General features: G+C 42.0%; 1 protein-coding gene across 4 annotated transcripts in view; it reads right to left on the bottom strand.

Annotated features, from left to right (window-relative positions):
• LOC115765479 (protein turtle) overlaps positions 1 to 27,042 on the bottom strand; it is a 36,939-nt gene extending 9,897 nt beyond the window's left edge. For all 4 annotated transcript variants that reach the window (XM_030709066.1, XM_030709063.1, XM_030709064.1 and 1 more), the window contains exons 1-9: positions 26,986 to 27,042; positions 24,765 to 25,275; positions 14,786 to 15,262; positions 11,161 to 11,282; positions 6,934 to 7,216; positions 5,650 to 5,891; positions 3,604 to 3,874; positions 2,672 to 3,535; positions 2,204 to 2,287 (exon numbers count right to left, since the gene is read on the bottom strand). In XM_030709066.1, coding sequence (XP_030564926.1) covers positions 2,204 to 2,287; positions 2,672 to 3,535; positions 3,604 to 3,874; positions 5,650 to 5,891; positions 6,934 to 7,216; positions 11,161 to 11,282; positions 14,786 to 15,203 — 2,284 coding nt within the window. In that variant the 5' untranslated portion in view covers positions 15,204 to 15,262; positions 24,765 to 25,275; positions 26,986 to 27,042. The remainder of the gene's footprint in view (positions 1 to 2,203; positions 2,288 to 2,671; positions 3,536 to 3,603; positions 3,875 to 5,649; positions 5,892 to 6,933; positions 7,217 to 11,160; positions 11,283 to 14,785; positions 15,263 to 24,764; positions 25,276 to 26,985) is intronic.
• Between the last annotated feature and the right edge of the window lie 327 nt (positions 27,043 to 27,369).

The following is a 27,369-nucleotide window of genomic DNA, read 5'->3' as shown; positions in this document are numbered from 1 at the left end:
CAGCCAGCGCCATGGCGCATGGTAAACGCTTTACACACACACACGCACGTAACACGAACCCAAGTACACGCACACACACAAGCAGACATTGCTTAACATACGAGCTTGAAATACGGTTTACCGTTGACGTTATATGCACGATTAAAAATATATATAAAAAAAAAAGAAAAATAGGAATGGAAAGAAAACACTAAAAGAGCAGAAGTAAAAGCCAAAAGAAATATTATTTCTGTTTGTTATTTCCGCGGCGATTTTAATGACAGTTGTTGCAGTTGTTTTTGTTTTCTTTTTCGTCGATGTTGTTGTTGTTGTTGCTGTTTTGGTGGCGGCCCTGCAGCGTGGTGTTTAGCCCGAGTTGCTGTTTGTTAAAATGAGGCGGGTAGTGTAATGTGTGTATGTGGGTGTGGATGGATGGTTGTAGGTCTTTCGCTACAAGCGCCAAAGGTACACACGTACACGAAATCCAGGGTTGCATAACACAACACATTTTCTGTAAGTTGTCGTTGTTTTAAATGTACTTGTTGTTGTGGCCGTTGTTACAGTTGCCATTGCCATTGTTGTTGTTGTTGTAGTTGTTGCTGTTATTATTGTTTAACATACGCGTGCGCCAACGCACCGAGATATGTATGTACATACATAGCTACATACACGCAGGGACACAAACACAGCAACAGAATGGGACTCTAATACGAGTATAATAAATTCGCTAAATGGGGAAAACACTTACATATGTATGCAGGTCTGTGTACGAGTGCGTGCGTGTGTATATCTGTGAGTGTATAAGTGCGTATAGCGTATGAGTGTGTCTGTGTTTGTGTTTGGGGGGTTGGGAGCTCTCACTAGTGTTTTATGAAAAGTACAAGAGCGAGACAGAAAAAGAATAGAAGAAAGGTAGAGAGAGAGAGAGATATATATATAGAGTGGTGGTGGGCGGAGGGGGGGGGGGGGGGGGGGAGGGGGGGATCGTGAAGAAGAGGCCTATGTGGTACAAACAGGGATAAAGTACAGTAAAAAATTAACTATTATCGCAAAGCGGTTGGAAAAACACGCAGCTACGATGGTATTCAAATTGCCTCACCTACACAGGCCCCAGCGGCGGGTGAGACGGTCAGGGGGAAATAAAATGCTTGTCTGGTCGTCGTCGGCAAGTCTGCCTGTGTTTAATGTGGCTCGGCATTTGGTAATATGCTTGTTTAAATTACGCCACCTAGCGGCAGCTCACTTGTTGTTGTTGTTTCTGTTTTTTTTTTTTTTTGTTGCTGTTCGTTCGTATTGTTGGCGTGGGCGTTGCCATATCGACCGCACGACCTGTGTCACACGAAACAACAATGACAACACGCAGTGTTCGCCATTGTCTCTGTGTGTGTGTGTGCGAGTGTGTGTGTGTGTGTGCTTGTGTCTCAGTGAATGTATATGTATATGTGTCTCCCATTCTGTCACACTGTCTGCGCATCGCACAATTGTAAAAACAGTTCAATTAATTTAAATAATTAAATGTGGGACCAACTGTTTTAATTACGTTGCGAGAAAAGCTGAGCAACCAGATCCCTGACAGACCCAAACCTACGCCCAAGCCCACACCTACACACCTATACATACATACACAGACGTGAGTGCGAGTGGAACATCAAAATATAATATTCACATTCCAGCATTGCCTCCTCCATAAAGGACGCACATGTGCCGACTTATGCCCCAGGGACTCGGCGCGTATTCGAGGCGTGCGTTGGCAGCCAATAACAGAGGTAAAGTCAGAGGGGAGGAAGGGTCAGACGCTTTGACGGAGCAGCTGCGACTATTTGCCTAACTTTTTTGCTCGCAGTGTATAATTGCTTTGAATATTTCATTTTTGTTTTTCGTTGGCTACTTGCTTAGTATTTTTTACAGTGTTTTTTAAATTTGTGGCTGCCTCTAACAGTAAAGAGCGCAGGGGGGTGGGGGGAGGGTAGGCGAAACTAGCTAGTCTGAAAAATTAAAAAAGTCTTCAGTTCTAGGGCCAGTCTTTCGCGTGGTCCTCTATTTTCTCCTTTTTTTGTGATTGTGAATTCTTTTAAAAAACTCCATGCACATATATAACGTTAGGTATGAACGCATTTTCTTTTCTTGTTGAGTGTTTCTTTCCATTTGTTGGTCCCATAGGTCTCATATTGGAGATATATTTTTTTTATAGCTAAGATACTTCACTAATTGTTAGTTATCTTACCAGCTTCGTCTGGCATTGGCTGAAATAAGTGATCGGGCGGTTGTGTTGCAGCCTTGACATTACGTGGCGCTGCCGGAGCGTCTTCTATTGAATTTGAATTTTTGCCTTGTGGAGGGGGTGGTGGGTGGTCACCAGGGGGTCACCAGCAGCGAGAAAAATTCAAAATTCAATGCGCGATTTTGGCATTTGATTTGACGCATGATTAGTATGAGAAAGTTAATACGAGTAGCGTTTGGTTTGGTTCGATGGAAATCGTGAGAAAAGAGAAGAAAAACGAGAGAAAAATAAGAGCGTTATGTTAGAGCCAATCCAGGTTAACGAGACTCCACGTCCCAATAGTGCAGAAGTTTTAATGAGAATGTGCAAAATGCAGAGCAACATTTGAGCAGGAGCAAGAACCGAAAAACAATTGGGAAAAACCAAAGCATAAACTCGACTTATAACTAAAGGATCTATCAGATTACTCACCCAGTGTCCGCACAGTCATTACTTTGCTCATCATACCATCGCCGAGCACGTTGCGGCCAACCACCTGAAACTCATAGCTGGTGCCTGAGGCTAATCCGTTGATGGTGACTTGGGTGCTGCCTGAGGGCGTTACAGATATCGTCTGCCAGTCGTTGACGCCCGCCTCGCGATACCAAATAGTGTAGTCCTGCTTGTACTCGGAGCCGCCACTGTATCCCGGCAGCCACTGAAGCGTTATGGAGGACTCCGTGGCTTTGCCCGTTATATTGTAGGGCGCATGTGGCTGAGTACCCTCGATGACCAGTTGCGTGACGGCCATCAGAGTGGCAACCTCGTTGGAGACCACGCACTGGTAGTATCCAAAATCTTCGCGACGCAAATTATCGATTGTGATGTTGCCACCGGATATTTTGACGCGGTTGCGCTGTGAGTCCGACAGCTGCTCACCCTCCTGGCGCTGCCATTTTATTGTGGGCCGCTCCGTGCCCTCCGCTTCGATTGCGTCACAGTGCATCTCGACGCTGTCGCCGACCTTGCGCTGGTAAAGCGTTTCCGGCTCGACAGTAAAGGCTGGCGGCTTGCGGACCAGCACTTCCATTACGCCCGAGTCGCCCTGCGTGCCCTGGGCATTGTAGGGCGTGCACGTGTACCGTCCCTGATGGTCCTCGTTTACCCTCGTGAAGAGCAGCGAGCCATTGGCCATTACCACGATGTCCTTCATTTGGTAGGGCTCCAGCAGGCGCTTGTCCTTCGTCCAGGTAACGTACTGCAACTGTGGATTCGACTTGATGTAGCATTGCACGACTCCGGCCAATCGAAACGGAAGATACTGCACGGTCGGAGTGAAGGTCACTTTGGCAGGATCTACACACAAATACGTCACGAATATAGCTTATATTTAGAAAAAAAAAAGCGAATTGATTTGAGCTCACATTCAACACTCAGGTAGGCAGAAGCGCTCTGCGGATCTCCAATGCCGTTGGTCACCTCGCACAAATACTGTCCCGAGTCGTCCGCACTGATTGGATTGATGATCAGCGAGCCATCCTTGCGAATGGTGACGCGTGTCTCCAAGGAGGCCACCTCGCGCACCGGGGAGCCCTCACGGAACCAACGCACCGTCACATTGCCGGGCATGGCCTTAGCCTCGCATGAGAATATCACTTTTTCGCCCTCGAGTTTCGTTTGATTGGTGGGCGGCACCTGGCGATATAAAGCAGTAAAAACCAGATTCTTAGACGTGCTTTCGTCAGGTCTGTCAACGCTGAGTAAGGACGCATTAAAATCATGAGTTGTGCCTTAAAGTCCCGATGCTTCTCATTAAAGCAACATTTTTTTGTGGTTCTACAGCAATGATTCTTGTGTGTCTTTTATTCACACTCTTTCCCTTAAAAATAGTGACAACTACAGCCCCAACACGTTGCTTCTATGTTATATGGCCTGACTGATGCCATTGACAACTTGTCAATCAAATGTCACCGACATAATTTGGGCCCGTTCTATTTCTGCCTTTGGTAATTGCATTACTGCAATTTGGCCCATTTTCTTGATTTATTCAAAGGATATACTGATGCGGAGGGATTCGATTGAAATGATTTTCATTTGAGTAAGTTATAGTTATGGCTAAAGTGATGGCAGCTAAATGCAAAATAAATTGATCGCAAATTGGACACAAAATTATTGTGTTTATTTTATACGAGTAAAGGGTATGGTCTTTATGTTTTGTACGTTATGGAGTTGATTAAAAATACCTTGAACAATTTAAAAATGAGCTCCTTGTTACACTACGCCTTTGTTTTCGAAAGGTCAAAGTTCAAACTATTTAAGGCGTCAATATTTTGCTCAAATGGCGTGCTTGGCTTTTCTCTGGCTAACTGTAAATACCCGAAATCCAAATGTAGTGGGTCGCCCACAAAATATGCAGCTCGTTTTAGACGGAGCATATAAGGTACATACGTACATACTGAATATATATGTGAATGTATGGAAGCACATGTATGTACATGGTAAATAGAAGGTAGGAAGCGGGCATCGATTCGGAGACTGGACGAATGACCATGTCAAGTGTGTACTGGGGCGGGATCTTTCGCTATGTGCTTAATTCGGCTTTCTTTTGCTGGTAAAACGAGGCGGGCGGGACGCGGGCTACATGCGGGCACGACCAACACAAAGGCAGCTCAGACTGCAGCCCTGCATGGCCAGCCGGAATGCATGGGGAGGACACAAAAAACCGAGCAAGCTTCCAACATGCTTTTTTTCGCCTGTGTGTGCCGCTCGGGTGTTTGGGACACGTTTTGGGTTGGATTTTTTTGTAAGCCAAGCTGATGGCGTTTTCTGGCAGCAGGTGTCGTCGGTTGGTTTTCACGCGCGAAGGAGGGATTGGTCTGATCTGTTCTGATGGCTCCTCATGCTATTGATGTTGTTTTAACACTCAAGCCGAAAAGAACATTTTGGATGATTAGTTTGTTTTGGCAAATGCTTAGGTTGTTTGAATTTGCAGGTTGGTTAATGTAAAAGCGCTTAACGGACTTTACAGGAAGCGTATGCAAGAAAATGCACGAAGAATGGGATGTAGGGAATATTCAAAACTTACTTTTATAGTAAATTTTTCATTGATGGCAATCATTTTTGATTTTGTTTGGCTGTTTTAAATATGTGCCGCTTTATACTTTGTGCGAAAAAGTGAGTTGGGTAGTATTTGCTAAATTGACAAAGTGTTGGCTTTGGTATAAAAATAGGTAAATTGAATTAAAATGGTTTAAGGAATTCATTCAACTATTCCTGATCTATATGTGCTATGAAACCCATTATTACTCTACTCTAGAGCCAACCAATATGTTCGCTATAGTTGGGCTAACTAAAATTTTAGAGAACAATATTTAATTCGCTCTTCGTTTTTTTTTCGTCAATTTAAAGAGCTGTCTATAAACTAATATTCGATTATCTGGTATATAATTGATTTGTTTATAGGTTTTTACCATTATTACAGCGCCGCCCGCAATTATAACGCGGGCCGTATGGGAGACCTGTCCCTCACCATTGCGTGCAATGCAAGTGTATTCTCCGATATCCTCGTGCCGTATCGTGGAGATCCGTAGCTCGGTGCCATCGTTGAAGATGCCAACCGTGGGCGAGGGATCAACGGGATTCGCATCCTTGTACCAAAGAATTTCTGGAGTTGGTGTGCCATCTGCCTGGCAATTGAGTATAATTGAATCACCTGCAAAAACGAAAAATTAATGGGGTAAGTGCCAGCAATTTTTCAGCTCATGCTCGTTAATGCGGTTCTCATCTCATACACGAAAAATTGCCAGCCAGCCATTTGCATTGCCCAGCTTCCGGTTAATAAGGCCGGGTCGCCTACTCGCAGTCGCCTCCATATTTTTCTTTACATGAATCTCAGCCTTGCCGGTTAACTACTCGTACTTACTGCCGCCATTTGCCGCAGACAATGGAACCCAGTCGGTAGCTGCATTGTTGTTACTATTGGATCATGTTGCGGTGCTTTGTGCCGCCCGAGTTGGCTGACAAACCGTCAGAGTGTTGTCTGATTTATGCGCTGCAGCGCCATTTTCTCTTGACGCATTTCCGGCGCAGTCGCTGTCTTTTGTTTGGCTTTCGAATTGTTCGCCGTGTGTGCTGTATGCTGTGTGTCTTGGGTGCCACTTGGAAGTTGAGTGCCTGAGCGTAAACATTTTAACTTTGATTAAGCGACGGAAATTCGATTTGGCTGGCGATTTTACGCACACACACACACACACACAAAGGCTTTTCGATTTTGTAAAATATTTTGCACATTCGAGAGATGACAAATGAGTTCACATAAGCAACTTAAACACGCACTTTCTAAGCGAGCCAAGTTTTCCTTACTAAGGGGAAAGTGTCGCTCACTTTTTTACGATTGCGCACCATTATGACGCATGAGTGAGCGTTGGGCACCGGCAATGGGTGGGCTCCGGGACCTTGCACATAAATAGACCCATAGTTCATTTCAAGGTGACAGACTCATTCGGGCACTGCAACAAATTGCTGACCATTTGACACAGTCACAAATGGCTATCCATGGCAAGGCATATAAGGAGCCTGGAGGACAACTGGAGAGGCTGCGTCACTTAATCTGCGAAACGTCATTTACCCGGTGGTTGATAGAAGCAAATAACTCGGCCGAAATATGAGTCGGTTCCGCCTGGCAAAACTTTGACAAGTTTCTTGACAGCTAGGCTGTTATTTATGATTTCGCATTTGTTGTGGTGGGGACTCACCTAAATTAACATATATAATATCCTCTGGTGTAACACTAAAGCGTGGCGGTGCATGTACATCTAAGTGGAACCATGTACCATTCTTATGCTGCTTCGGATCTCGGTTCAGGAATACGACCTTGCATTCGTACCATCCCTGATCCGATTCTCTAATGCTGGTCAAGTTGAGCGATGCGGAGCCGAACGGCGAGTCCTGCGACACACGCGACACGCGTCCCTTGTAGCCCTCCTCAATGTGTTCCGGGTAGCTCTCATACCAAATGTATATGGGCAGATCGGAGCCCTGTGTTGTTTTGTAATGCATAAAATGTAAAATGTTAAGGTCGATGAATAAACAAGGATTGAATTCGATTGTGTACAGTCTGCTATTGATTTGAAGACAACATGTTGTTTTTTGATGTATTTGAACATTTGTACATACTCTTGACATCAAACAATTATGAACCACATAATTCAAAATAAGATCATGTATCGTAAATGTTATGACATGTTCGGTAGATATATGAAATGAATTCATAATTGTCGCGAAACATTATGATTATTTACATAGGCGATCAACATATAAAAAATCTAAATTCTAGCACGATTAAAAATTGAAATTAAACATGCAAGCCTCATGAACACTCTGTGCATGCTGTTAAATGTTACACTATTATATTTAATTTAAATAAATTGTCAGCTTAAAAATAATATGTACATATGTATATGCCTTAAAGTCGGAACGAATAAAATTCAATCTGTTTATGGACCCCATAGGCTAGCATGCCATCAACACCAGAGCAGGACCAGCAGATCCCGGCAACAATAAATCATGTGCAAACAGCGAAAACAACAAGGCACAGAAACAGAGATACAGTTGAACTTCAAGCTTTGGCTGATAAAAAATGTGCATGTAAAATATTTCAGGCAAGCTACAACAATTGAGGTCAACCTGCAGTCTATCTCTGCCACCTCGTCCCTCTTACCCAACCGATATGCCATATATATCTGTTTATTGTTTATTTATTTTTTGCTCAAAGGCACAGCCCCAGCTATGTTGGCAGTTACCAGCATAGAATGCTGTGAATCTATTGAATCACACGCGGCGCCGACGTGGATGAGAATGTGGATTTAGACAGTTCGGGCAATTCTTTCACATGACTTTCCCGGGCACAATCGTTCCCTTTCGTTCAGTTGAAAGCTCCATGTCATTGATCTTAAATTTCAAATACCCGAGCAGGGAAAATGTTCACTCCACTGAAATTGCTTGCTTCAGTAATTGGTAGGCATGTTGCTTGTGCGTCGGATTGCGGCGGCATCAAAGTTAATCGATTTATTTTTGTAATTATACTATGCAGATTTATGAGCTGACAAGCGTCGTCTCGCCTTGTTTATAACAACTTAATTATATACGTTTTAATAATTTTCTCAGCTAGCATATGAAATAATTTGCTTTGGCAGTACCGAACCCACGACCCAGTACGCAGGACGCAGAACGCAGAGCACAGCGTAGACGTCCTGGGACCCAGATATAGGCAGCTGGAGGCTCGACGCAACATGTCAGCGGAAGGAGCTCAGTAGCTTACATGTATTTATTAGAGCAAGCCCAACGTTCCTGGTAGGCAGCCGAGCGGGCGCCAAAATTAATATTCGCACTCGGAGAAGCGTCATAAGTTGACTCGGTAAACATTTTTCCGCTTAATTTATTCAGTAGCAATTAATTTAGATTGCAACTAAGGCAACGTTGCCTCCCCTTATTTTTGTTGTTGTTTCTGTGGCGGTTGCTCTGGTCTCTTAAAGCAAAAGCCGCACAAAAGTAGGCAATACAAAAAAACAAAAGCTTGCTTTAATATAGAGTCGTGTAGTCTACGCAACACGGCAAAACACGTTGCAAAACACGACGCAACTCGACCATTGTATTTAATTACAAACACAGAAAAAAAAAACGAACCGTGCCAGATCAGAGCTGGGTATAAATTAAAAGCTGAAGCCATGTTAATCCCTTTAATACGCCACCATTACAGCCGTTACCGTTATGTTGCCGTGCCACATTTTGCGGCCATATTCCGAAAGCGACTGTGTAGCATTGCCTCACCGTATGCGTATTTATTTTTATCGCAGCAAGGCATAAACTTTCTTTTTTTAGTACTTATAACTTTGTTTGGCATTAAAAATGCTTGTAAAACTTTTAACTTGGCACAAAAAGCAGCGACGTTATCTATCCAAGCGCACACAAGTATGCTAACAAACAGTCGGATTCGCACACACACACACACATGCAAGCACACACATAGACATTCGAATATATACACTCGGTCCACGGCGTATAGTTCAGCTGAAACGAAGGCGTTGACGTCAACGTCTGCGTCAACCTCAGGGGCAGCAGCAGCCGCAGCGTCTACATTTCTACTTTATTATCCTTGCGGTTTTTCTTAGTTTTTGCTCGGTTTAACTTTTTGCTATCAAGCAGCAACAATAAACTTAGTTTATCGGCTTGCAGCGGCTTAAGCTTGCTTTAAATTATGAAACTAAGCAGTTTGAGGTCGCAACCTTCAGCCTGGCAGATTTGCTAGCTGCATTTTCCTAATGAGCCCACCTTACTGAATCATTTTATATATATATATATATATATATAGTGTAAGTATATAAATCTGTATGTGGTCGCAAGCCATTGCCCACCTGAGAGGTTACTCAAACAAAAATAGTTATGCAATGCATGCTGGCGTTTCAAAAAGTTAAAAGTTATGTATGTCACACTTTGCCCTAGGCGTATTTTATAAATTTAAATGAAATAAAATTAATTTGATTGCAAAAAGTTAAACAGGAATTCGACTTGTGCTCTTTAAAAATATTTACATAACCAAACAGATTGCGGCACATTTCGCTTCTTATATTTCCCTTAATGGAAATACATTTTTGCTTACTGCTAGCTATGCATCAAGGAATTTGCAGTGCAGGTTGCAGGTTTGTGGATGGATTGTGAATTTTTACGAGATATTTTGGTCAAACAGAGTTGAGGGAAATAGGCAATGATTCCGAAATATTTATGCAACAAATTCTTAATTTTGCTAAAAGGTTTAGTGTTAAATAAAATTCGTATTTTCCCTATTTTCACAGAAAGTCATCCTTACGAAAGAAAACATTCACCTATTTCCGCAAACTCTGTTGATGCTAGAAAGATGTGCAGGGATTGGATAAATTGCACTAAAATCTTGGGAATGTGACTACATATAGTTTTTTCTTTGCTTGCTATGAATTATTGCGACTAGTTTTTTTTTTTTTTTTTCTTAGCGGTGAACAGCTATAGATTTGTATAAATGTGTTTCGATTTTGCGATTTTGCGAACGAGATTGTTTGAAAGTAAATGGTGTGAATTTTTCTTCTCTCTCGCTCTCTTTGGTCGGATTCATTTCTTTTGATTTTTTAAAAAGCATATTTTTCTCAATTGTCTTGTCAGTGTTTGGATATAATTGCGTGTGTGGTGTCAATATGATCCTCTGCTTGTGGAATATCTAAATAAAGTCGCTAAGAATCTGCTTTCGATTCGGTTCTAAATTAGCTGTCGCCGCGAAGCTTAAGTAAAGTTAACATTTTAGCACACTTGGCGAAAATTGGTAATCGAATAAAAATAAAAGGAAAGGGCCAAGAAATTATATTTAACTCATATGCAAATTGCCAATCAAGCAACACATAAAATACATTTACTTAACATGATAGACATTTCCATCCCAAGCTAATTGTTTCATATCGTATAGTTAATAACACAACATTGGCATTAACAATAGTGTCATATTGCAGTAGCAAAAGCCGCATACAAATCAGAACACAAATAATCCTTAACTGAAAAATACTTAGAAGTTACGTCTAATTTACAACAATTTCGATAGTTACGCATACGCACTGTAGAGCCTAAGCTGGCCGGCAGTTAATACATATATTAGTCATATTTGTTAAAAAAAAAACGTTGAAAATTAAGGGGAACAGAACAGAATAGAACATATATGCAAATAGCCAACCGAATATTGATTAGTTAAGGGATGCTCATATAGTAGTAATCATTAAGTGGGTAGTTAGGAGTTAAAGAGTTCGAAAACTTTGAGATATGCAAGTATTTCGTTTACTGTGTTACATTTGTCGCGCTTGCTTCGACTTTTTCTATCTGTTTCTTACTTTCTTTAGCTTTTTGCGTATCAAACGACAATGTAAAAAAGAGAGTTTAGAGAAGAAATTTTATTTGTGATATCGTACCGTTTCGCTCACCTTCTTGTCCCACTGCAGGACATATGGCACCGGATGATCGTTGGGGAACTCAACGTGGCAATTGAAGACGACACCCTCGCCCAGTATGGCTGTGATGTGCACAGCATCCTCTGTAAATAGTTCAAAACCAGCATAACATTTAAAGTAATTGCATGCATATATATATATACAAGCGGGTATAGCCCGGCCTTGCCCGTAGCACGTATAAAATAAATGTTCTTAAAAAGCTATGAAAATGATTTTGAAACTGATTGGACGGTAAATAAACAGCTTTCATACAAACGTTTTCCGCCAATTTACCACTGTTGCGGGCGGAATTCCTCAATTCCTCGTTAAAGCACGTATACATTAAGTTTTTATGTCGGACACCACTTAAAACTTCGCCCAAAAAATCTTTGAATCGCATTTGTATCGAAGGCGTTTAGATTTTGCAAAAAAAGGTGAAACACGTCTCAAATGATTTTTTATATAGATCCTTGAAAATGAATTTGAAATGAATTTCCACGAAGAAGGAATACATTTTTGGAGAAGTGTGAAACACCCCTCAAATGAATTTGAACCAAGAACTTTGAAATTGAGTTTGAGTCCAATTGGATGGTAAGCAAAAAAGTTTCATACAAACGTTTCTCGCGATTTTTCCATACTTGCGGGTGGAATTTCCCGAAACCCCATATATAGAGATATATATACACATATCTATAAAACTCCTGAATTCACAATGTATTGTGCAACGTTTATTGCCTCGTGGGACTCGAGACAAGTTGAAAGCTTTTGACGTCAAGTGATTGATGGCTCAAATGTTTCGCTGACCTGATGTGCAGTCTGCGTGTACCCAATCTCTTACTTATTGAAGAGTTCTTTTCATGCCGCGCCCATAAATGCCCAATGCCCAATCCATAAGCCGCGCCTCAGTCAGTGTCATCCTCTTTGTACCTGCCATCGTGTTTACGTGACATTCTGCACGATTTACTAAGTTAGCTTGACATTTGCCCGGTCCAGTATGAAGGATCCGGCGCCCAGGTCGTTGCTATGTGGAGTAGCCGCTTTTGTGGAGAGCCATCGAGGATGCATTGGCATGTCATCGACGTTTTTTTTCACAGGACTTTGGCAGATAACGCGACAGAAGCGAAGCGGGTTGCTTTAAAATGGAATCGTTGATAGCCGCATCGGTCACATGTCAAGTGGAGGCTATTGACTGGTATTTCCTGGGTTGTACGTTTTGCCACTTTTCAAACTCGTGGAGTATTTCTCAGAAAAGATATCGGCAAAATATTCTGGGCATCCCGATTATTTTGAACAATTTTTTTTTATGGAATTCACTTGATGATTTACCTGTATAACTAACTATATAGAATGGATGGGCGTCCAACTGAGTGGCTTTTGTTCTCCCCATTCGCTTGTATTTTTTTTATATCCATTCATTGTGTGAAATGTGACATTTGATTAGCGCTTGTCAACTGTCTGGTAGAGACTGAGGTAACTGTCGACTGCAGTCGTCAACAATTCAAGTTAGACTTGCCCGACTGGCCCCCGGGTTGGCAGCCCTAGCCCAGTTGCCCTGGTGATCATACTGAAAACGAAGCTGTCGAGCTAACAGCAGCAGAAAGATTCAATAGCCAGACCGTATTATCTTACTTGTGTGTACTTAAAGCCGCACGTGCAAAGCTTTAATTGCCGAAATTGCTTGCATTTCACAGTCCTGCACGAATCTACCCGTTGCCGTTGACAACACGGTGGTTCTTGGTCTACAACGGAAATGCTAATGAATAGCCGGAAACAGCAGTACAACGAAACGTTCCAATGCCCCGTCGCATCCTTTTACACACACCACACAGACCAGGACAGTTAAAGACAGAGCAGAACAGCATGGTCTATGCCATGGACAAACTTGTTAACAAGCTGCTTTTGACAAGGCTATTGTTGTTGCCCGATGTGGGGCAGTATTTGGGTATTTAAATTCGCCAAATTGATCTTTAAATCGAGTATAATAAGTAAAACGCTTAAATATAATACTATCGAAGTAGTTTGCAACAGCAAAAGATAAAGTTGCTGCTGCATAGTTATGGACATGCGCACAGCAATAGAGAAGCCAAGCGGCGAGGGAAAGGATACCCAATGGGTGGCCGGTTGGCCGGGTGGCTTGTCAGTTAGCCCAGGACCTCAACTGCAGGCGGCCTAGTTGGCTCATCTGTTAGCTCGTCTCGGCTGTCAGCTAGTCTACCCGTCGCTCATACACTTTATCAGTCAGTCACTGGCTCGATGTTGCTTTGTCTCTTTCATATTATGCAATGAACGCTTGTTGACTTTGGCATTTGCATAAATTTCTGTTAACTTGGCCAGCTTAGGCAACACTTTTGCACATTGAAAGTAGAGTTGGGACGACGTTGCACAAAAAGCAACAAGAAAATGTACAGAAACAACAATGAAGGAGTGTGCGTGTGTGCGTACAGTCAGTCAGTCAGGACTCTTGAGCGTTTATTGCCCTTTGATAATGCTGCAGACAGGTCGCCAGCCTCGCCAACTCGAGGGTTAACAGGAAGCAGCTCACCCACGCGAGGCTGTTGGCCCTGCCCTTTCCGTTGATGTTTGGTACTTTTTGTCCCGCCTTTTGATTGCGTTAACATGCAAAAGTGGTCTCATTATACAATTTAAAATGTCCTCCAGCCAAAGCAGTCACCGCTGCCAGCAGGCACTTGATGTCCTCCCGACTTGTCTTAAGTTATTCAGCAGCGCACTTTGTTTTCATGGTTTAAAGTTGAGTCGCTCGCCTGGCTGCAACTAGCAGTGCCTGTCTCTACCATAACATTTTCCCGGAACTCATTTTGGGGCCCTCCGCAGAACGCCCTCCGCCTTTCTTAGCGGCGCGCCTGGAGGCGTATTTGGCAATTGACCTTTCGACCGCGCACGAAGTAGCCATCCGTTAACTGCTATAGAAATCCCAAGCGGATTTTCAATTTTCGGCTAAATTAATTTAATTCATTTGAAGAACATTACGGTACATTAAAGCAGGTATTCAGGACGGACCCGTCTAGCTTTGCTAGTGCTACATTGAAAATTAAATTCCCAAGTGTCTGTCAAGTTTGTCGAGCTGCTCTCAATCTTTCTCTCTCTCTCTCTCTCACTCTCTCTCTCTCTCTTTCTCTCTCTCTTTCTCTCTCTAATATTAATATATATAATAATATGCATATCTACATGTGGACAGACATATTTAGTTGCCTATAAATTTGACCAGGCAAATGGGTCGCCAGCTTTGGCTGGCACTTCAACCAACTGTCAACTAATTGCTAAATGTAATCAGCTTTGCCCTCACGTAAGCCGCTTATTGTGCACCATTAAATGTTCGTGAATACCAAATAAAAATGAATCTATGCGCAACGTCACACAGAGTACTGCCTAACCTGGCCTAATACAATGTCCACATATGGCAGTACTACGGACTGTCACCACTTCACGGGTGAAATTAGCCCGAACCGACAACAATCAATCGATTTTGTTGGCGGTCTTTGCAAAAGTTGTATTTTCATTCATTGCAGCAGTAAAAGCTTTTACACGATTTGGCAACGTGTAATTAATCGATAGTACTTTGATTGGCCTCGCTTTAAATGCCTCTTACCTGGTATATTGTGAGCTTGTGCATTTTTTGCCAATAAGGCAAGCAACCAAATCAGTAAAAATATCAGAGTCTTTATGGATCCGCCGCTGACGTGGCAGGTTCTGGAGGCACTAGCGCAACCGTCGACGTCCTCTGCGACGTCGTTGTCCTCGTCGCAATGTCTCCTGCTTGTCGCTTTCACCGTGAACGCAGCCGTTTTCGGCGGCAGCCTTTGAGTCGAAGCGGCGTGAATCGCCGTAGCTCTTCCCAATGCGAATGCTACGGCTGTTGACTCTGCTCTGATACTTTCGCTGATTGTGTCCGATTGTGGTTGCTGTTGCTTTCCTGTGGATAGGTTTGTGTTTGTGGCGCACGACGAACGCGACCGGCTTAATGCCTGACACCATCGATAAGACCCAGGGTCCGCACACACGCCCATGCCTCTGGTCCCATAGTCAACGCCGCCTAACGTATCGTTCTCACTTGCAGTGGCGTCATCTGTAACAGAGAGTACAAAGATGGAAATGCTTTTAAGTAGTTTCAAGTGCAGCGGCATACAATTTGTCGAAGAGTCCCCCAGTACACCTGGCCGCATTTGATGAAGCTGTCTCGCTCGCAGACAGACGATATCCTCATGCATCCCGTCAGCTCGAACATGCCAATCAGTCTGAATCTAACTTGACTTGTGGATTTGGAGCCCATCAACAGTCGAAATGTATTATGTATGTTGTGCCGCAGCAATTTACCTACAAATTTCGTACTGGATCGAAATCTTATACAAACTACTAATCATAGATGACAAATTAATAAACAAAAGTTTTCCATGTGAACGCCCGTTAGCCGAAAGGCAAGCACCTTTGCATACACACACAAACACACACCTGTACATAAAATTAAGCAGCTAATAGGTTGTAGCTACAAGGCAGACAAGCAGATAAGGGACAGGTGAGCGAGGAATGGGAAATTGCGAAGCAAGACAAAAGGCGACCCATTAAATCGCCTTGCGCCTATACAAATAGCGAAAACTTTTCCTTACGCCGTTTGGCACTAAAACTTTCCGTTTTAATGTAAAACTTGTGTTGAATGCCGTCAGGCGGCATTGTTGTATAGTTGGGCCTTATCTGGGGATCTAGGACTAGGTGATATATATGGGCCCTGTTTTCTGAGTAGTTAATTAAAAGGGATTGTGTCCACAATTAGCAACATTCGGCGTTTGTCGCCCCCACAAGTATGCAATATAATTCAGCTGAATACTCCTCTCAAGCTGAAAGGTATTTTTAATTAAATTATTTGCAAATGCTTTAAATGGAATTCCCGTAATCACTAGTGTGAATATCTAGGCAAGCCTGAATATAACAATTCATTACTCGAATACATGCACATACACACACACCCACACACACAGGCAGAGCAATATTCCCACATAGCACACATGCTGCGGCATTTTAAAACGCAAGAAAAGCGTTTTTGTAACGAGTCTCCCTCGCCTGTCTGCCATGTATCTTTGTTTTACCTTTATTAAATGTTGCTACTGCAATTAAGTAACTCGAGTCTGCACTCTCGCACATATGCATAGATATGTACAAGATATATCTTGTGGCCAGAAGAGGGCCTCTTGCAAAGGAGAAGGTAACTCATTATGTTTAATTTCAATTTTGAAGGGCTGTGGCAGCGGTGTTGTGGTTACCTTTGTGCGCAACTCTGACGGCATTAGCGATCTTATAATATATAACTTAATGGCCAGGGAGAGAGCAAGAAAGAGAAAACAAACAATAACACAGCACAGCAACGCAGATTGAATACCCTTGCGAACATATTCATTAAATCTCTTCAACCGGCATCAAAATATATACTACCATATAATACAGATGCACAGATCATATTCTTTAATGGGGTTTTCATTTGGTTACAACATTTTTATGCCATGTGCAAGGATACACAGTGACTGAGAGAGAACCCTGAAAACTTTGCGACAGCCTCCGCCGGGGCGCTCATGCGTCAACTTAAATCCTTTTGGCATGACATGTAAAATTTTAATAACGTCAAGCATTATGAAGTTTTTGCGTTTTGGCAGTATGACAAGTTGATTAAAACGAAATTTATTTATGAAACGTGGCCATTACCTTGCTAGAGCCCAGAGCCAACTACCACATCAAAACTAAAGGCCCACAAGCCAGCGAAAATAACATTAGACTAGATACCCATTTTCGTCCTGGTCTCACAGGCGAACACCAACGGGGCGGTAAGGGGCACGGCAGAGAGCCAACTAAAATAGAACAAAAGCCGGAAAAATGATTTCCCTTATGGCTGAATTTTCATTACCGAAAAACCCGCCATAGCGTATGATTTCATTTGTAAATCAGCTCAAGTTGAGCCGAACATCGCATAATGGACGCCGGATGTCGAAAGTTGGACGGAAAGTGGGAGGCAGCTCGACATTTGATATCGACTATGGCGGCGGCCATCTTTGTTGTGGGGCCAGCTAACAATGACAAATCAGCAAACGAATTGCATTTTCTGCTACACGTAGCCAAATGCAAACCAGTTGATTGTGTGCGACGTTCATTAAATGAAGTACGTTGGGACAGTGAGACGTGCTGCTGCCTGGGCGTAGGATGTGGTTGCTAAATCAGTTGATTGGTTCGGCTCACATACAAACACTCGCTCTATGTGTATGAGCATGTATCCATGTTTGCCTGCACCATGAGACTCATAACTAAATTTTCGGCCACATCGTTGTCATTAAAACGTGTGCGTGTACATGCCAGAGACAGAGGTGGGCAGCCAGTAATCATCTCACAGTGAGTCATGGCCATGGAAGCCATTCCAATGAGTGGACCTGGACGTGGACGTTGACGCGCCGCCATTTTATTTTGTGCCCTGTGTGGTGGCAGCACTTTATGGCATCCGTTTCCGCTGGCTTTGCTGGATCCGCTGCGCGCTGAATGCTTCCAAAGAGTCGGATGCGGATGCGGCGATGGATGAAAGCTTTTGGTTGACTGCACACTGAAGTAAAAAAATGGGCAGCGGTCAATTTGGCGTCCATCACATTACGAGCCTGCACACATGATCTTTAAAAGACTGCTGAAGCACGCACATTTAGATTATATCAGACCACAGAACTTTTAAGCCCCAGATTTATATCACATATATGACAGGGACTCAAGGAAGTTGCTGCAGAGTTTTTTTTCCAGCGTTGGCCTTCGTTCAGATTATTTTAAGCACTAATTAAACGTCTTGTATTCAATTTACTTACAAGCATCCCTGCCCACATCTTCAAATCAAGAGCACAAGGGTTTCAGCCCAGAAAGAATCCACTCTAATAACTGCAAGTGCCTGTCCAGCTTAACTCTCTCTACTACTCGTACTTTTCGCCATGAGACATTTATGTCTGTATATATATATAGTGCGCTCTTAAGTGCAAAACAGAATTTTTACAACTTTTGTTTATATTGTGTTGCTGCTGCAAACTAAGTGAAGCCAGCGAGGCCATATATGTATGCACTTGTACATGTCCCAAAAATACAAAGAAGAATCACAAGCAAAACCGCAAAAGCATTGGGACCAGGAATTACATAGTAACCGTACGAGTACGAGTCGCAACCCCATGAATTGCATTGTTTTTATTTTTAGTATTCCTATACTTAAATCAGTAAGGAAATTTTCGTCTCTGATTACATTAGCCTTTAAATTGCAAGAGTTTTACTGGAGCTCATATGCATGTTAGCGCAAATAATAAATAAAAGAGTGGGGATAACAATAAGAAAGGTCACCCCATGTAATATGTAGGCCATGTGTAAAAATATGGAAACTGCCGCAATGCCGCTGCTGTCATCTTTATTATCTTCATGGTTGCCGCAGTGAATCCTTTTGGAATGAAAAAATATGAGTCTTTCTTTAAATAAATATGCGGATGTTCCATCGACTTTTATTACCTTCCTAATTTATATAATTTGTTATCATAAGAATTGCCAAACTAATCCTGCAGTTATTAATAAGCTAAGCCTGAGTTGGTAATGGTAATTTAATGTAATAAAATGTCACATTGCCACAGAGGCAATTAGGACTAACCATCAGCTACTCGCGGCCTTTAGGTAAGCTGTAACCTGTGAAAATTCTGGGGGCACAGCCAAAAGTCAATATATCATTATAAAGGCACTTACGGCAAATGATCTAAAAGAAACGCGGCCAAATAAGCTGCGGCCCAGCTAGGTCAGGCAAACAGCAGCCATGTTGTCCTCGGCAAACGGGAGCACAAGCGATGCAGGGCACGGGAACGGGAACGAAAATGGGACGAGCTTGGGCCATTGTACAATTTTAATTGCTCTAAAATGTTGTAATACAACACGAACCACAAATAAATAAAATTTGCTGACATCAACAGGATGTTTGCGGGTTCCTGTGCGGCACAGAGCCCAAAGCACATCACAGTAGATGGCCAGGCCAGGCGCAGGCCGTAATGGTCTAATGACTGGCGCCCGCCCCACGTTTTGAAATTTAATTTGGTCGGAATGGAGACAGAGAGTCGCTGGAACTCATAGCGAAGGCTGCCTGTCTATTGGCGTGTGCATAAATATGGTAGCTGTAGGTGGGCGGGACAAGCGAGTGCGAGAGTCTGGCTTGCCAGGAAATTATATGGCCTTTGTGAAGGCCCCTTCGTCTGTTCCTTCGTCTGTCTCTCGGTCTGTCTGAAGGCAAAACTTTTGGACAGTCGCACAATACGAATATGTATCCTCATCAAGAGCAAGAGCAATAGCTTAGGTAGCAATATTACGGCTGCTCATTTATATTATTTACAATAAATTTCTGCTTTTCATTTAGTTTTCACTTTTATCACTGCCATTCAAAGGCTATTACGCAACAAATTTTCATTCAAGCTGGGACCAGACAGAATGGCTTCTTTGTTGGTCGCCGACATACGGGGTTAGAGATTCCATAATGAATTGTTTAATTTCATTTCTTTTCTCTACTCGTCATTATTGCCTGCTTGGGTGATGAGCCCAGTGTTATCAATGACACTGCACAAACTGTCTCTCAATTTCTTATTTCACATGATTTTCACTTATCCGAAACACAGTTTTTTGCAATTTACCAACGTAGCGTTACTTTACGGCAAACTTTACTTTGCAGAAATTAAATTCCTTAAAATATTCCGCAAACGGAACCAAGTTTTCTCCGTCCTTGTTTTATTTGTTTCTTCTCCAAAGTCGCTTCGAATTTTTCTTAGAAAATATTTTTCTCAAATTATGAAAGTGCAAAATTATTTCAGAAATCAACAGAGTACAGCCTGGATGGAGGCTGTGTGTGGGCGTGAGTGGGTGGATGGTAGCGGTTGCTCACAATAGACATTTTTGCGTCAATGCCGAAGTGCCAAACGCAAACTGAACGCCAGAAAAAGAAAAAAGAGGAAAGAAAGGAAAAAGGACGAGCAGGCGCCATCAGAGAAGAGAAGAAAAGTTTTATGTTTCATGCTTAATTGCGGCATTTCGATTAAGAAAAATGTATAATAAAAGTTTTGTTATTATTTGTGCTGCCAAGATGAACGACGAGCAAACAATCATTATAAAAAGGAAACAGTGGAAGAACCCTCGAAAGGACTGCGCAAGTCAACTTTTACCGGACCAACCTTAGCCTACCTTTGCCATGGGAAGCTCAACTACCAACAATAAAGTTTACTTTTAAAGCTTTATTGCTTTTATTGTTCACAAATACTTAGACGGATTGACCCATACGACCGCTCTACTCAGTGAATGGTCTTCTTTGGAAAATTTATAAAGTTTAAGCATTGAGCTTAAGATTAAATTGAAGAAAACTAACTTTATAGCAAGCATCCAAACTATCATTGACTAACATGAGATTTCTTGAAAGATTAATAGTAATCTTGTCATCATTTGATTGTATATAAAAAAAAAAACAATATAAATACTTATGCAAATATACTAAACGACCATCCGCACATTTCTTAACGGACATGTCCATCAGTAAGTTGCGATTCTGGGCTGTTTAAGGAACGCAGAAAGTTGAGTTCTCCTTCTGAAGTACAGAGAAGAATTCCCAAACGAGTTGCAGGCAAAAAACTTTAACACTCAACTCGAGGCGATAAAGCCCTGCCCACCAGTCCGTCCCTTCTGGGCCATCATGCCCACCCCTTTTGACACGCACGTCTTTTGGCCGCTGCATCAGAAGAAAAATGCTGCGAGCAAAAGAAAAGCAAATCATGACTGAAGTGTAAAACTTTTCCCATTATGCAAAAATGAATTTCCATGCCTTAAAGTACAAGCTGAGGGCAGGAATGCGGATTAAAGTCTAACCAAAACCACATCAAATCAGTCTGAAAAAAAACACGCAATTAAAAATATGTAAGCGATTCCCACAACGAACTTTACGTCTTGAAATTTGACGCCGCAAAAATCCCTTACCCTCTCTTATAACTATATTTGTATATATGTATATGTAGACATAGTATATATATGTATTTGCTTGGTTCAATGATTTTTTGAACAGTATGCTAGAGCCTCAGCCCCTTTCAGAATATTGATTTTCATCGCGTCAGGGCTTAGAAGCCTCCTGTACATCAACACTAAGTCCCACACACACACACACACAGAGAAATATCAGCACATTTTGCGCCATACTCATAAGCTCGATTTTTTGCTGTCGAAGAGTCCATTGAACTGTACGTACAATGTGTACGCCACGGCATTGTGTCGTGGCTGTGGTCTGAATATCCCTGTAAAATGGAAGCCCTGCGAGACTTTTGCTGCCGCGTCCTGTCGATATTCCAAAACTAATAAAAAAGGGTTCGTGCACCAACAAGTTTCACAACTTTTTCGTTGCTCAAATTGATTCTCAAGTATTGGCTCGGCCCACAAGATGGCGGAATCGCTCTGATTGCGCTTTAATAGCGCCTAATGGCCGGCGACAAATGTGGCAAATTACTTTAATAGGTACTACAAAATAATGAACACCAAACACTTTACAACAGCAGTTCACAAGAAAACTGTCCGAGTGCCCACCCAAAAAGAGACCAGCTCGAAGGTATAGTCCCGAGACGATCGAGTACAAATTATGCTAGGGTAGATTGTCGTAAGTTCTGTCAAATTGGAATGCCATTGTGGCTGAGAGAGATATTTAACGTTTGCTTGCCAAAAGTTTTGCATATTGTTTGCTTTAATGCATTCAACCACATTTAAATATTAATTTAGCCATATATATTTGTTCTGTGTTTGCTTCGGTTGCCCTTCTTCGTATCTTGTTGTTTTATTTTTAATTGTTCTGGCACAAAGTACTGCATTCTGCTTTCAATTTGTGGTTTTCTCACACAAAAAGGGACCGCGTAAGCTTTTTAGGCCATTTTGACTTCAAAGTTTGGCCGTAACAAAACAAAAGGAGCCCGCATAGCTTAAGAAAGTAAAGTACAAAGTTATGGAATTCAAGTTGTGGCTACTACAGAAGTTACATCAAGTATTTCAGTAAAATTTTAGTGAATATGTCCAATACAGAGTCAAGTCCTGATTAAGGCAGTTTTAGTCTTAAGTCCCAGAAAATTCAATAAAATAAAATTAAATTGAATAGCTAAGGCATTATTTGACATTCAAAATAACATTAAAATTGGTTCAATCTAGTCATATCAGAAGCTGCGTGCCCCCTCCAATACCCTACGGGAGCGGATTTTTTTGTTTTGCTGTAAAAACAAGCATTCAACAACAACCATCAACCAGCGCCCAGCCCAGAGGTAAGTGTGTGAACTGGGAAGCCACAGTTGAAATTATGAGGGAAATTCAAGAATACATTCACTGTGCACCTTTCCTTCTACCTGCCGCAGATCTATGGCTACCGCAGCTTGATGCATCTTGATGCACCAAGTCTCATTTTGCAATTTCAGCGACATGTCGCGAAGCTCACAAGCTTCCCTGACGTCATTAAATTGGCACAGCTGCTAGTACAGGAAATTCTGTGTATCTGTCGGATGCAAGTTCGGGTTTGGTCTCGGGCTGGAAAACAAGTTAGTCTCCCGATAGAGGCAATTCAGCAAATAACTCTCTTATACAACTATCGTAGATCTTAACTTGTAGAACTTCAACTCGAGCTGATCGCCATTGTGGTGAATATCGCATAACTCCAGAGCTTCTCGGGGCTTATGTTTTGTGCTCAGCATTCGCGTCATAACGCGCGCCAGTTTTTGGGCGCCATCCATCCACATATAACTGCTTTTTGGAGTGTGTGTAAACAAAAACATAAACAGCTCAGCATTCAAGCTGAGCGAACTCTGTCGAACATCGAGGGGAAATTCGGCTGTATTTATAAATATATATCTTTACAAACAGACTCGAGCAACAATTTCTCAGTTTGTCGGTTTTTCACATTTCACATTGTGTATACTTTTTCTTTAGCTATGCTCGCCTATCTCCTATCTCTATAAAAGAATATACAAGTGCTCTTCAGATGATTCTCTTGTTTCTCAATCTGTCCCTACCCCCCACACTTCCAGTTTCCTCCATTTCGCTCCCATTTGGTATCACGTTCAACAGAAATTCCAATGAACTGCGGAAGGCTGACCAGTCGCTGCCTCTGGCTGGTCACTCGCTGCTTATGTTTTTGTATGGCAGCATCACCAACTGCCTTCCGTCCCTTTGGTGCCGAGCTGTTTTAAGAGGCTTTTGTTTTTCTCTTTTTTTTTCTTCTTTTTTTGCTTTTTGATATTTTCATTTTGCCGTCGCTCGATATCTAATTTTTGTTTGGAATCTATTTTGCTTACAGGGTTTCTCTCAGAGCTGTTTCTGTTTTGGCCGCCAGCGTGAGAAAATATCTTTCGAACATCATCTAATTATTTCTGGATTCAACAATCTATCAATACAACGTTCCATCTTAGTTCTCAAAATTATACAGTAATGTATTAGAGCAAATATGTCAAGCTTAATAGCTTATAGACCAGAAAGCGTTAAATCTACAAATCAAAAATCAGCTAATCATATATAAATTATACCAAAAATTCAGAGTTTTGTTAAACTTAATAAAAACAACATCTTCACCTTATAAACAATGTAAATAAAATGTGAATGAATGAATTATAATCAAACCAAATCTGGAAATGTAATCCTTTTTGGGGGTCGAACAGTGCACACTTAACAAAAGTTGCAAATAACAATAAAACAGTGTTGAAAAAAAAGATAAACACAATCATTTATCATTATTAACAACTTGTAACAATTGCCATTGAACTCTGTCGGCCAACACAGAAGACTGCCTTAAGGAATTATTGCCAACAATTTATATGTGTGTAATCATTGCTAAATTAAAACAAAACGAAAATCGAAAATAAATGTTTGTGCAAATATTGATTGGCATAGGGTTAAGTCAAGCAAAACGCAATTCTGTTTATGGAAATTGCAATTTCCTACTTGCAGCAGCTGCAACTAAAGCTCAGACCGAAAACCGAGTGTTTTTTGTGCTGCCTTCATCAAGATATATATATATGTATATATGTATATATATCTATATATATGTATATATACGCTTGTGGGCTTACAATCTTCAATTACATTGTCCGTCGGCTTCTGGATACGACAGAGAAGTCGAGGGCAAACCTCAAGCAAAACCAAACCATAGAAGCAATCAAACTTGAACTGTCCTCCCTTCTCCCTGCCACTGTTTATGCCCTTCGCCCCTCGTACAAATGGCCAGTATACTTTTACATCCATTTTCCGATTGTTTTGTGGCCCAGTTAAACTGTCTCGTTTTTACGCCTGTTGTGCATTGTCTTTCTGATTGTGTGTGTGTTCATTTTTTATGCCATGAAAAGCTTTGTAATTGAATTATGACATTACTTACACTTTGCAATTGTAATTGAAAAGTGCATAAATTGTATTTTTATTTTCGCCCTGCTATTTGCCAATAACCCTTCAACATACATAGCGCATGCAATTGAATTTAGTTTTCAGGCAAACACCTTTGGCACTTTTCGACATATACTTGATTTTTGATTGAACAATTGACTCACCTCACTTGCGCAAGCATTATACAATGTGTTCAAAGCCAATCCAATGTTGTGCGTTGTTTTTCGCTGCGATTCCTGAAAATGCCAAGCAAAGTAGCTTTGGCCAAAATGTTGTTGGCTTTCAGCAAATGTCCAACACCAACTCAGCAAAATTAAATGCTCAAGTAATAAAAAGCACTGAGAGTTATGTTGTAGTTGTTGTTGTGTTCTGGATTTTAACGTGGTACAAATCGGGTTTTATTTTGAGCTGTCTCGGCTGCGGAAAACTCCTTATTGGGTTGTTGGTTCCGGTTCTTGTTGATGTTATTTTTGTTGTTTTTGTTTGTTTTCCGTTGTAACTGTGAGCGCGTTTTACACTTTGTTTACAGGATAATCGCTTGATTTATGACACTTTCCTTTCATATACATTTACTGTTGTATGTGTGCGTTTTGATGAAGGACTTTACAACTGGCTGCTGCCGACGGATTCTTTCACGTTGCCTTTGAAACCGTTGCCGTTGACTTTTACGTAGGGCTATACACAATAGGGAAATATTTCGGGGTTGAGAACAAAAAGAATACATAAGACGTAAAATAAACGCGAGGGCCAAGCATAAACACACGCACCCTTAAGAAAGCGAGCGTCGATTTTATGCACAACAACTAAAATCAATACGGCGTAAAAATAAAAAAAATTATGTTCGATTTTGATGTTGTAATCGCGTATATGGCCAAAGGAAGTTGTTTGATACGAGTCCAGATTGGGTGCCCACTTTTGACTATTTCACGCCCTGTTTGCCACACACGCACACACACAGGCACATACACACAGTTACACACTACGAAATTTTGTTTGCCAGGCACGTGACTCATTTGGCATCAGGACACGCTGTCCGATTTTGTCCTCGAACGCATTATATAATTATCACAGAGTGTAATGATTGTTGGAGCCCTCACGAAACGCTTTCGCAACTTTTACAATTTGTCCATCTGCTGTTAGTTAGTTTTTCGGCTAACCTTTTACTGCGCTTCGAGCCAGAAGCACAGCTGTGTGTGTCGCGACCAGTCCGTTACCAATTTAAAGGCAATGCCTCAAACGTTGTGCGACAACGGCCAGAACAGCCAGCTCTATGTTTCTGTTTCAGTTTCGGATTTTGGCTCAGCGTCGCAGTGACGCTCTCTATTGGAAAATTTGCTCCGCTGACTGCATAACTTAGCTGAGCACCAGTTTTCCAGGCACAAAAACTGTGCTCCCGCAACAGACCAAAAACCAACAAAATGTTGGGCAATATTTTGGTAGTTGATTTTTCATCTGTCTCTGGTCTACCAACAATGTTTTAAATTATCGAATTAGCACTGCGTTACGCTGCATTTTGTGTTATCCAACTTTGATTTGTCGGGCAAGTTATCCACAACAGAAAGTATCTCGTGAATTTATTTAAGTATTCAGAAATATTGGCACTACTCATTTCATACTTTCGAACACAAAACTCTTAACAGCTGATGCATATTTAAAATGGGCTTTTAAATGCCTAAAGTCCGCTTAAAATAGCGGGAAATATTCACTTGCGCAACTTTAGCGAACATCCTGCACGACAACTACCCTGCGTTTGCCATTTCCCATTCTCCCATCGCAGATAGAACTTGAACACGGCTGCCTTCCAGCCGTTCGAGCGAGCTATTGACAACGACGACCTACTCTTTCGCTCACGGCTCACTGCTCTCTGCGTGATCCTTTGGGCTGCAGTCGAAAACAGGAATTTTTTTTACAGCTCCGCTCTGGCTCTGGCTCTGTCTCTTTTCTGGTGATTTTCTCTAGCTCGACAGCCGCTGGTTTTTCTTTTTGTAACCTGTGCAACCGCGCGGGTGTGGTCCTCTGACAGTGAGCGTGAAAATCACGAACTCCATAGCAGGCACAAAATTGAGAATCACTCCCTGCTTTTTTCTTCTTCTATTCTGCGAGTATTTTGTATTTTCAATATTGAAGCCATTCCATGTTACACGCACACATAATTTAAACACTGCTCGTTGTATGTTTTTGGCTGTTTGCGTTTTTTGCTTTGCAAATTTTTAATATATTTATCTAATTTTTCTTTGCTCACATATAGTACATATGTGTGTTAAAACACACACACAGCTATACGCGCACAATGCGAGGCAGACACACACACACGCAGACACACCGACACACACAGCGACACTGACCCAGGCACAGGCACAGAAACCAGACACAAGCAGCACTTACAACTTCACAGACAACTGAACGTTGCGTTTCACAGTCCGCGTTCACGTACGCCGTAGCAGCACAACAATTGAGTACTAAATCTGCGTCGAGCTCAGCGTCAGGAATAAAGCACTAGAGCTGCCGCTGCTGATGATTGCAGCCACCACAACTTCCGGAGAGCAGAAGAGCAACAGAGAGCACAAAAAAGAGAGAGAACCTGCGCGGAAATCGCCAGCAGCCAGCCCACACTCACTCGAGACTCTTATACCCGAACCCGTACTCCGATGCTTGCTTCGGTAGCCAAGCAGGCAGCGCGAGCTCACCTTTCGTTCGTTGGCTAACCTGTCCAGTCGGGTCGGTCGGTGTGTGTGTGCGCCTATGTGTGTCAGCCACTCGATAACCCTT

This window comes from Drosophila novamexicana, unplaced genomic scaffold, assembly GCF_003285875.2.
Source record: "Drosophila novamexicana strain 15010-1031.04,08,12 unplaced genomic scaffold, DnovRS2.1 tig00000974-arrow-arrow-pilon, whole genome shotgun sequence".
In the NCBI taxonomy this organism is placed as follows: domain Eukaryota; kingdom Metazoa; phylum Arthropoda; class Insecta; order Diptera; family Drosophilidae; genus Drosophila; species Drosophila novamexicana.
This window is presented reverse-complemented; position numbering and strand designations above follow the sequence as displayed.